This window comes from Nicotiana tabacum, chromosome 15, assembly GCF_000715075.1.
Source record: "Nicotiana tabacum cultivar K326 chromosome 15, ASM71507v2, whole genome shotgun sequence".
NCBI lineage: Eukaryota > Viridiplantae > Streptophyta > Magnoliopsida > Solanales > Solanaceae > Nicotiana > Nicotiana tabacum.
Genome location: NC_134094.1, coordinates 4,504,279 through 4,515,838, shown reverse-complemented (window position 1 = coordinate 4,515,838; position 11,560 = coordinate 4,504,279). Strand labels below are relative to the sequence as shown.

Here is an 11,560-nt window from a genome sequence, read left to right as displayed (position 1 = left end):
CACATGGATCTGGAACCAAAAGCTCCCCAATAAAATCAAGTTCTTCTTGTGGCTTGTGGTTCATGGTAGATTCCCTACTAGCCAACACCTACACTCAAGGGGGATTAACTTAAATCCCTTTTGTTTTTTCTGCAATAAAGAGGAAGAAACCATATGCCACATCTTCCTCAGATGTGATAATGCCAAGCCTTTCTGGGAGGCCCTCTCTTTTTGCAAAATAGCAGTAGTGTATGTATATACAAAATTGTTGCAGCCCACCACCAATGAGAATCCATCTTTCATACGGTAAACCAGCAGAAATTCAATAATTTCCTAACATGGGGGCAATTGCTTCCCTTCTGTCTTTGACAAATCTGGCTAACTAGAAACAATAACTGCTGCAACAAGAGAAAAGAGGCTATCCTCTACAGCCACACTATAGCTAAGGAAATTGAGTTCCTCCATGTAGCTGGTGGAGGCTCAACTAAAAGCCCTGAACAAGTGATTAGTGTCAAATAGGAACCACCAAGGAGAGGATCTTATAAGCTAAATACAGATGGTGCAAGCCTCCTAAAGGGTAACACATGTGGCATGGGAGGGGTGGTGAGGAATAACAATGGGGACTGGGTAATGGGTTTTAAGGGAAAAATTACAAATGCTAATACCACCCAACCCATGCAGAACTAACAGTTTTTATGCAAGGTCTAAAGCTGACAACATCGAACAACTTCACTCCATTGGAAGTAAACTTATACTCAGCAGAGGTAATCCATATCATTAACAAAGACCACTTGATTTATGATGCTATGGTTTATGAATGCAGGTCAATGCTAGCAGCACTGGGGCATCCACCAGTAAAGCATGTCTACAGAGAGGCAAATAGGGTGGCTGATGCATTAGCGAGGGAAAGGAAGCAGGCAGAAGTGGGCACTAACGTTTTGGTAGTTCCTCCGGTGTTTGTCAATGAAATACTATGGGCAGACATCCTAGGAACTATTTTGAAAAGGAAAATAAGGGAATGTAATAGTACTAATGTAGCAATAGACTACACTTTATTTCTGGGGGATGACAATGTCACACCTCAACCTTTTGTAACCAACCTTAACTAGTTAATATAGTATCTTGTTGACCAAAAAAAAAAAATTTGATTGCAATCAGTACACAGTACATTGAATTTCACAAAATAAAATATATACTAGATTCTTCCTCTCAGACCAAAATGGATAACATCAAGAAAGGCAATTAGAAGCATCTAAATGAAGTCAAACATTAAAGGCAGCATATAAAATTAGCAGTTATATACAAATGTAGTGTCTGAAACCAACTTCTCTGTCTACAGCCTAACCTTTCTAGTATATCACTGTTTGTGCCCCTGCCTCTGCTCCACCAAACAAATTTTGTCACCACATAACCATTCTCCACCAGCTTAAATGAAACGACATGAACAATAAATATTTATATAGCCGGCCCCAAGTTGCTTGAGATTGAGGCATTGCTGTATAGAACGACATGGACAGTGAAAATTTATGTAGCTGAGCCCAAGTTGCTTGAGATTGAAGCGTTGTTGCATTACCGATCCACTGCCTGCTTAAATGGAACGACATAGACAGTAAATATCCATGTAGAAGACCCCAGCTTGTTTGGGATTGAAGCATTGTTCTTGCAATACCGTCCACTATCTGCTTCAATGAAGCGACATAGACAGTGAAAATTCATGTTGCCAACCCCAACTTTCTCCAGACGGGGGAGTTGTTGTTGCATACCCATCCACTGCTTGGTTAAAAGGAGCACGTAGACAGTGAAGATTCATGTGTCGAGTTGCTTGGAATTGAGTCGTTGTTGTTGTACACCCATCCCTGGCCAAACAACATTTATGTTACATTGCTTTTGTCTCCTGCTCTATGTTTCAAATTCTAACTGTTCCTAGCTATCGCTATGGTAGGCAAAAAGTGGCCTCGATTACCATCCGCCTACTATTAAAACAACTAATGACTTTACAGTAATCTTTAAGCTATGTACACAGGCCACCGAAATTAGTTGTCCTTTGAGACTTCCATAATGTGAACTCGGAGGAATATGAACTTCTCGCATTCTCTTTTTGTAAGTTGGCATGAGAAGATTCATTCTTCTTGCTTCAATAATATAACTTGATCAACCCCCAAGTTGTGCTGAAATTAGGTGTCCTTTGAGACTTCCATTGTGTGAATTCCGAGAAATATGAACTTCTCGCAATCTTCTTTTTGGTAAGTTGGTATGATAAGATTTATTCTTCTTGCTTCAAGAATATGAATTGATCAACCCCAAGTTGTACAGATTCCTTCTAAATATGCTACCAAGTGACAGCAACATAGCCCCACCTACACCAGCTGTCGGCTCGTCTGTATCAACCTTTTGATGATTGATCAATGGAAATTCCTTCACTTTCAAGTCACTCCATCCAATCTTTTGCCTAACAGCCTCAATGATATTTGAATCGGCTGGATTCCCCCTTGCATCTGTTACGTAGAACATATTTAGAGCCGATTCCCCTGTGGTTGATATCTCAGCCCTTGTCACATTTAGGCCATTTTCTCGGAAAGTTCTCGTTACATTGGCCAATAATCCTTGTTTGTCTCCAGTGCTTAGCTCAAGCCTCACTCCCTGAGATCAGAATTGGAGTACTATGTTAGAAGCACATCCTAAACAGAGGCGAGTTCACTACTTTTGCCTCGAAGTACTTATCATATATAAAAATGATTTAAATGTGTAGATATAATAGATCACATCCATTCTGAACCTGTTGACTCTAGACATTGATACATTTTTTTATTCTAAACACTCTTTAGGAAATGTATAATTGAATGTTTGTTTTCACAGAGTGAAAATGGAGGAGCACAATACCTCAGATGTTCTTCTTTCAATTGCAGCTCGTAGACATAGAATAACACGTTGCTTTTCAGCATCCGAACTAATTGGGGTTCCATCCGTATGCCTAGTAAAGAATTCCTGAGGCAAAGATTGTAACAAAAGTTGAGATAATGTACATTCATCCAACATGAATTAAAAAAGCAAGACAATTCGGTTAAAGGAATATATACCAAGTATGCCCTATCCGTAGCTGTATTAGCTGTGGCATGGAACACGTCATACTGCATGTCTGTTAACGTGCAAACAAGATCAAATAAAAGCTTAGTTCGATCTTTGCACTGAATATTTACCACGGAATAACCCTTTTCCAAGCAGTTCATCACCGATACTATCGGGGCGTCATTGCTAGTCCTAATCACTGGCTTTCTTTCATAATCACGGTCCGCATACATCATTTGGTGAAGTCTTCTTTCTGTATGTGTGACAGCCATAGACACTGATGTGTTAGCGCTACGAATATCATTATCCCCCTTAAGCACATTCCTTAGACGCACTTCGATTCTGTCAATCTTCTGGGAATCCTCAACGGGGAATCCTGTATCGCTTTCCTTTACATATATCAGGGAGGCAATTCGACCATTGTGAGTCCACACTTTAGCTTCAACAACGTTGCACTGTAAATCTGATAGTACAGCAAAAGCCTCAGATAAAAGGCCAATACGATCGGTGCCAGTTAATTCCAGAGCTGTCAAGCCATCATAACTTTTCGAACTTGCATAATAGGTTCTCCCAAGTGACTGTTCAACAATAGCAAAAAGTTTAAATTTAGCCTAAAGAATCATATTCAAGTATCTTCATAATCTATGTTGAACCGATATGCTTATAGGCAAGTATTTCAGTACGAGTAATTTTTAGTATATTTTGAAAAATCTCCACCAAGTACCCACATACATGTCGCAAAAATTTAATATAATGCAATTACTGTTCAAATTACAACTATATAAATACCTGTTTGATGTAACTGATGACACTTTTGTCCGTTAACTTGTTACCATCCAAGTCAGTAACGTGAAAAACTGCAGATCACAAAGAATACAGTAGATATCAACACAAGTTACTGGAAATTTTCTTGAGCCTATAACTAAAGGCAATTAAGCAGCTAATGTATGCCAAATTTACTAACATGCGCAGCCAAAAGGTTTAATAAATTGCACTCACCGTCCATAAACCATTGACCATCGCAAGAGATGTAAGCTTTCTTTATTGAAAGATTGAGATCCGTGAGAACTTGAACTGCTTCAAGAAGAATTCCATGTTTCCTCGCACTATCAATCTGTAAATGATCACGACATCAGAACTGAAACGATTAAAGACTAGTTAAAACGAATTTCAGTATAGTTTACAGACATTCTGACTCAAAATTGAACTCCAACTATGTACTTTGTAAAGTATAGCTGGTTCTAGATCCCGATTAAAGAAAGGGTGTGCTAACTTGACAATTGTATTATACAGGCAACCTCAACTAATTCAAGATCAAAGCATAGTTAATTTTTTTTTTTTACAAAAAGGAAAAGTTCTCGAGGGTGGATAATGGGCCCATCCCTCTACCCTTTTCCACTGAAATACAGACTTTTGTACATGACAGCGTTCGATCCGTTAACCACACATCATGTGCTTCTTACCACTATACCAAAGTCCGGCGGCTTGAGGCATAGTTAATTGACTAACTAAAAAATTCAAGGACTACAACAGAGGTGGCTTACCATAATGCAGGTGCCATTTGAACAACCAGCATTGTCGATCATGACTCTGCAGCAGAATTAACAAAGACGAATCAGATAAAAACACTAACTAGAAATATATATTGCAAATTTTGAAATTTGGGTTATTAAGTACTCAGCCTCTTGCAGAAATGCAAGGTAAGGCTGCGTACAATAGACCCTTGTACTTCGGCCCTTCACAGGAGCTTAGTGCACCGGGCTGCCTTTTTAAAGCATTCTGAAATACATTATAAAATTTGGACCACGCGCATAGCGGGGCTTAGTGCATCGGGCTGCCCTTAAGTACTCCCTGTATCCCAATTTATGTGATGATGTTTCTGTGCTAGAAAATGATACCTCTTATATTTTCAGAACAATTTAACTTTAAAATTTCTATTTTAGCTTTAATGAGATTGGTTTATAGCAACACAAAATATTGACATGTTCTAGTAACAGGGCAGCCCTGTGTACAAAGCGTCCAGCAGGGCTCGGGAAGGGCCGCACCCAAAGGGGTGTAATATTGACAACCTACCCTAAAAACAAGCATTAGTGGCTGCTTCCACGGCTCGAACCTATGACCTATAGCCTATAGGCCACATGAATTGTTGCTCCAAGGCTCCCTTTATGACCTGTTCTAGAAACAAGTTTTAATTGTTTTTCTTAACAACTGTGTCGAGTCAAATAACATCGCATAAATTGAGATATAATCTTACTGATGAAACTTCTGAAAAAATTCTAACAAAATCAACGAAATTTCCGAGAGAAACTTTTCCAAAAGAAAAAATGAAAACTTGCATAATTTGAGCAAAACATGAATAAATTGGAGAAAAATACAGGTAAAAAATAACGAAGGGGATATAAATACCTGGGAGTAGTCATACGAAAAACAAGTTTTTCATATTCATCCAAAACCGTAGGCCATTCCATATTCTTTTCTGTGTTCAATTTCATTTCATGTAACTTAATTTCTTCAGTAACAGAGATAAACAAACAGTTTCAAATCCCCTTTTCAGAACTCTCTCTCTCTCTCTCTCTTTCTATATATATATATATATATATATATGTGTGTGTGTGTGTGTGTGTACAGAGAAAAGGAGGTGATGGTATTTTTCTCTCTAGCAACAAATCAAAGAACTCTTCTGTTTCATTTCCTCCCACATACGCGCACTTATTATAGAAAATACTGTAGTATTTCTTTTTCCTAAATACTCCTCTCCGCATAAGAGCGCTTTTTAAATTGGTAAATAATCATAATTAAAACATAAATAAATAGGGAAATATTGTTTTTTGGATTTATGTAGTGAGCGTTTGGACATAAGAATTGTAAAATTCTAAAAAAAGTAAAATTAATTTTTAAGTGAAAATGATATTTAAAAATTAGAGTTTTGTTTGGACATGAATATAATTTTGGGTTGTTTTTGAATTTTTGTGAGTGATCTGAATGAAAATTTTGAAAAACAATTTTTTGAAATTTTTAAAATTTTCGAAAAATTTCAAAACTCATCTTCAAGTGAAAATTTGAAATTTTATGGTCAAAAACTGATTTCGAAAAAAAGTAAAAAAAATAAAATAAAGTGAAAAAATTCTTATGTCCAAACGGGCTCTTGGATAAGACAATTGTTAAAAATTATTAGTCATGTTGTGTGACACAATTTATAAGTCAACATCAACATGTCCATTTTGATGTAATTTTTCATGTCCAATTTTCAATTAGATCAAGGAGGTGAAGCAAGATTAGTCGTGGCATGTGACAAGTCATGTACTCAAATGATTGTTCAATTATTCGAAATTACTTAGTAACTTTTTTAAACAGAAAAGTCAGTTAACTATTTCTATGTCACTCATAAGATCATTCGACCAGATTTCTCAAACTTTCGGTGACCAAAAATTTATTTTACCCTTTAAATTATCAACCGTTATCTTTTTAAATACTTTTTAAATATTATAATTTTTTCTGTTTTACTCTATATTATGGACATATGTATAAAATAAATAAATTTATAGAAAAAATAGTTTTGCGAGGCATATACACTATTGAAGCAAAATAATTGAACAAAGTTTTCAAACATATATAAGGTATATTATAAATACCCCTCAATTTTAAATAATTATCTTTTATATTACATACATGGAATATATCCTTTAAAATCTTTTATTTCCTTTTTATTATCAATCGTGCAAATAAATTCTTGAATTTTTGTTGTTATTATTAAAATTATTAATACGAGTAAATTATTTTAATATTTTTTTATTGTGATCAATTATTCTATCATTAGTTTTAGATGTTTAAGCTCTTATTTTATAACTCAAATATATATTTTAATATAATATTTATATAATTTTAAAAAATTACTACATGCACAATGTGCGTACCTTAATACTAGTTAGATAATAGTTTAAATAGAGTGGTGAAGAGATTGAATTAGTTTCAGTAGTGTTTGACAAATTAGGCCAAATTCACTATAAAATTAGCAGCACAATTACAATTGTCTTATCCAAGAGCCCGTTTGGACATAAGAATTTTTTCACTTTATTTTATTTTTTTTACTTTTTTTCGAAATCAGTTTTTGACCATAAAATTTCAAATTTTCACTTGAAGATGAGTTTTGAAATTTTTCGAAAATTTTAAAAATTTCAAAAAATTGTTTTTCAAAATTTTCATTCAGATCACTCACAAAAATTCAAAAACAACCCAAAATTATATTCATGTCCAAACAAAACTCTAATTTTTAAATATCATTTTCACTTAAAAATTAATTTTACTTTTTTTAGAATTTTACAATTCTTATGTCCAAACGCTCACTACATAAATCCAAAAAACAATATTTCCCTATTTATTTATGTTTTAATTATGATTATTTACCAATTTAAAAAGCGCTCTTATGCGGAGAGGAGTATTTAGGAAAAAGAAATACTACAGTATTTTCTATAATAAGTGCGCGTATGTGGGAGGAAATGAAACAGAAGAGTTCTTTGATTTGTTGCTAGAGAGAAAAATACCATCACCTCCTTTTCTCTGTACACACACACACACACACACATATATATATATATATATATATATAGAAAGAGAGAGAGAGAGAGAGAGTTCTGAAAAGGGGATTTGAAACTGTTTGTTTATCTCTGTTACTGAAGAAATTAAGTTACATGAAATGAAATTGAACACAGAAAAGAATATACCTTATATATGTTTGAAAACTTTGTTCAATTATTTTGCTTCAATAGTGTATATGCCTCGCAAAACTATTTTTTCTATAAATTTATTTATTTTATACATATGTCCATAATATAGAGTAAAACAGAAAAAATTATAATATTTAAAAAGTATTTAAAAAGATAACGGTTGATAATTTAAAGGGTAAAATAGATTTTTGGTCACCGAAAGTTTGAGAAATCTGGTCGAATGATCTTATGAGTGACATAGAAATAGTTAACTGACTTTTCTGTTTAAAAAAGTTACTAAGTAATTTCGAATAATTGAACAATCATTTGAGTACATGACTTGTCACATGCCACGACTAATCTTGCTTCACCTCCTTGATCTAATTGAAAATTGGACATGAAAAATTACATCAAAATGGACATGTTGATGTTGACTTATAAATTGTGTCACACAACATGACTAATAATTTTTAACTAAAAGTCACGAGTTCAGTCTTCCGAAGGAGAATAGTTAAGTTCAAGATTAAAAGAATGTCTGAACATAAAAAAATTTGTGAAAGTTTATGAATTTTTGAAATTGTGACTAGTTAAAATGGGGAACTTTACTTGCTCTCCACTCAATTAGAATCTAATGAACTGTCAAAGGGCAAAGTATATATACTTTAGATTGACGTGGAACACAACCATCATATTCTAAATTTCATTTTCGGTAAAAAAAAAAAAAAAAAGAAGAAGAAGAAAAAAAAACCTTTATTATTTTCATTTTCAGCTATTCGATTTTGTTGAAAAAATGATTAGGGAAATTGGGGGAGGTAATTAACAGTTAACACAGGGGCGGCTCGACATACTTGGGGGCCTAAAGTGCAATTACAATTAGAGGCCCAAATTTTTATAATCGATTTCTTTAGTAATTGATAATATAGCTAACCGATTTAATCATTCTTGAAACGTTATTGATCTTATGTAAGATTTTATATATTTTTATTTTAAAATTTTTTTTTCCGTTGAGGCAATTGTTAGGCATTTGAAAAAAGAATCAAATCTTTTTATACAATTAAGTATATCGATTAGAGTATTATATGCTACCTGTATTACTTTTCTTAACACTTTTAATTCGAAATATAAGTCTAAGCCATCAATATTAGAGTGACTATTATGCTTTAATAACCACAATATAAAAAATGCAAAACGAAAGTAATATCATGTTTAAGAAAATCCTAAAAATATGTTTACTTTACTTGGGAGGACTTTTCCATCGGTTAACCGTCACATCAAATTCAATAATAAATTCATAAAATGCTTAAATATTTAAGAAAAAAAAATAAACACATAACATATTCTTTTTAAATTTGGGGCCCTCAAAATTGAGGGCCTAAGGCATATGCCCGCCCTACAGCGGCCCTATTATTAACATGGTTTACATATTAATTAACGACATTTGCCGAAATTATGGCATTAAGCACGTCACAGAACCGCTCTTATTTGACTTTTGCGTTGTCACGGTTTTCGGTCGTTTTTTTCTTTTTCTTTTTCTTTTTAATTTTGTTTTGCTTTGACTTTTGAAATTCCCTGTGAATATTCATTTATTCCCTATTAAAATTTCGTTACAGTTTATTTATTATAATTCTTACACTATGATTCATGCCATTACTGTATTGCCGTTACACTTGATAAAAAGTCTTAATTCATTTCATTGACTAAATAATGTGGTCAGTGTGAAATTTGCATGTCCCATGATATATTATATTCTATGAGTTTAAGTTAGATATCCTGATAATACAAAAAATATTTATACTAATCAGGTCACCTGAAATATAATTGTATATAAATTTACTTGATAAGTATTTATTGTTAATCAATATTAAATGATATGTTACTCGTTATAATATTAAATTATATTAATAATATAATACTTTTATACTATCAGTATATATAACTTTACGGTCTTTGATTGACGTTATTATATGGAAAAGATCGCGATTATCTCAAAGATTAGAGATGTTATTAGTACTATGTTTCTGTTTTGACGTATCGATTAAGATCGTGTTTCTTATTGTATTTGTGGTGCGCACTATCGCCCTAAATCTAAGCTATGGACGCCCCTATTATATCTTTGTATGCTTTTGTCGCCCGTTATCATTAAAATTGTGGTATACTTTTATATACTAGTATTCAATTTTGTCATGGGATACAACTTCACGAGCATTACCTTAAACATTTTCGTGCAACCACGTTCTTTTCTCAAGCTCTCCTCTAGCTCAAATTGTTAAATTGCTTTTTTTTTTGTCTGTACTTTGTTAATTTGCTTAAGTATTGTACGTAGCATGACAACTTCAAAATAATAAACTTAATATATAACCACATATGTAAGAAAATTCTAAGTATCAATGGCATCGGTACGTACATGACGATACACTGAAGACTTTTGCATAATAAATGCATTTATGTTACATAATCCATTGATTTTCAAGAGATACGATTAACTTGATACTCCAATTTAATACTCTCTCCGTTTCAATTTATGTGAACCCATTTGACTGGGCATGAAGTTTAAAAAAGAGAAAAAACTTTTGAACTTATGGTGTAAAATGAGACACATATATTTTGTGTGGCTATAAATCATTGCATAAAGGTAAATTGTTTCCAAATATGAAATATGTCATTCTTTTTTGTACAGACTAAAAATAAAATATGTTCACATAAATTAAAACGGATGGAGTAGAATAATGTTGACGAGTAAATTTTTTAAAATTCCTCTATTTACTGAAATAATAAAAAATGACTTTTTTCGGATTTCAAAAATAAATTTACTCTCACTATCTAAATTTATGTGTATTCTTTACAAAAAAGAATATTATTTTTTTATATTTAAAAAATAATTTAACTTTAAATACTCATTATTTTTTTAATAAGATAATTTATAGTCACACACATTTTTATGTCTTATTTTAGATTATAATTTTTTTTTTTATTTATTTGTTATACTTCATGCGTAGTCAAACATAATCATACAACGAAGAGAGTAATTAGCGTTGTTTGCTTTTCTGCTTTGATTCAAAATTTTGGTGGGAAGTGAAGAGGCATGAAATTCCCGCCAAATTGGTCATGGTTTTGATCCACATAAAATATTTGACGTGGATATTATGCTTGGCCTGCAAATGACCGAATTCCAAAAACAAAAAGGCCAAAAAGAACAAAAAAAGAGATACATAAGAAAATACCATCCACAATCAAGACGGCTTTTTCAAGAAACCAAAGGGCAATGTATAAGGTACGATGTGATTTGTTAAAGATACGAGACTAGTGGATAGGAGTATTTGATATGTGGATTCCCAACTCAGACTCCAGGTCATATTGACAAATTATATGATCCATACATGGTGGTGGAGTAGTAAAAGCAATCGCTAATTCTTGGAGTCTAGAACTCATTTGTGGTTCTTTTGGACAAGTGTGACGAAAATGTGTGTTTAAAAAAAAGAGTAATATTTTTATATATAGCGCTCTTTTAAAGAGCGTTGTACTTTAACGAAGTTTTGGCCGTTAAAGTATAGCGCTTTTTTAAACCGCGCTATATACATAGCGCGGTATATAACCGCGTTATACCTGTTTTGTGGGCCCACCAATAAGTCTCCTGCGTTTAACTGACATAACAATAATTCAAATGGGTATAGCGCTCTTTAAAAGAGCGCTATACCTAAAAAAATACAGCCCACCAAGCTAGGCATTGCCTTATTTAAAGGCGTTAGGATTTTACAAAAATTCATTCAAAAATATTCCTAACTCTAGTTCAAATTTTTCTTCTTGTTAAATTC

General features: G+C 32.9%; 1 protein-coding gene across 2 annotated transcripts; it reads right to left on the bottom strand.

Annotated features, from left to right (window-relative positions):
- Window positions 1-1,221: 1,221 nt before the first annotated feature.
- Window positions 1,222-5,733, bottom strand: LOC107799038 (ACT domain-containing protein ACR8). Of its 2 annotated transcripts, XM_016622113.2 has the most exons (8): window positions 5,452-5,732; window positions 5,119-5,215; window positions 4,590-4,635; window positions 4,045-4,159; window positions 3,835-3,902; window positions 3,057-3,623; window positions 2,860-2,964; window positions 1,222-2,619 (listed from the first exon to the last, which is right to left on the bottom strand). In XM_016622113.2, the coding sequence occupies exons 3-8, from the start codon at window positions 4,629-4,631 to the stop codon at window positions 2,257-2,259; spliced, it is 1,260 nt and encodes a 419-aa protein (XP_016477599.1). In that variant the 5' UTR covers window positions 4,632-4,635; window positions 5,119-5,215; window positions 5,452-5,732; the 3' UTR covers window positions 1,222-2,256. The 2 variants fall into 2 exon arrangements, with proteins under 2 accessions (XP_016477599.1, XP_016477591.1); XM_016622105.2 differs by lacking the exon at window positions 5,119-5,215 and having other exon boundaries at window positions 5,452-5,733.
- Between the last annotated feature and the right edge of the window lie 5,827 nt (window positions 5,734-11,560).

Coding starts and splice junctions, on each gene's coding strand:
- LOC107799038 (XM_016622105.2), bottom strand. CDS start 5,537: ATGAAATTGAACACAGAAAAGAATATGGAATGGCCTACGGTTTTGGAT. Junction 3,624..3,834: donor TCATCAGTTACATCAAACAG/GTATTTATATAG, acceptor ATTGTTGAACAG/TCACTTGGGAGAACCTATTA. Junction 2,965..3,056: donor CTACGGATAGGGCATACTTG/GTATATATTCCT, acceptor TCTTTGCCTCAG/GAATTCTTTACTAGGCATAC.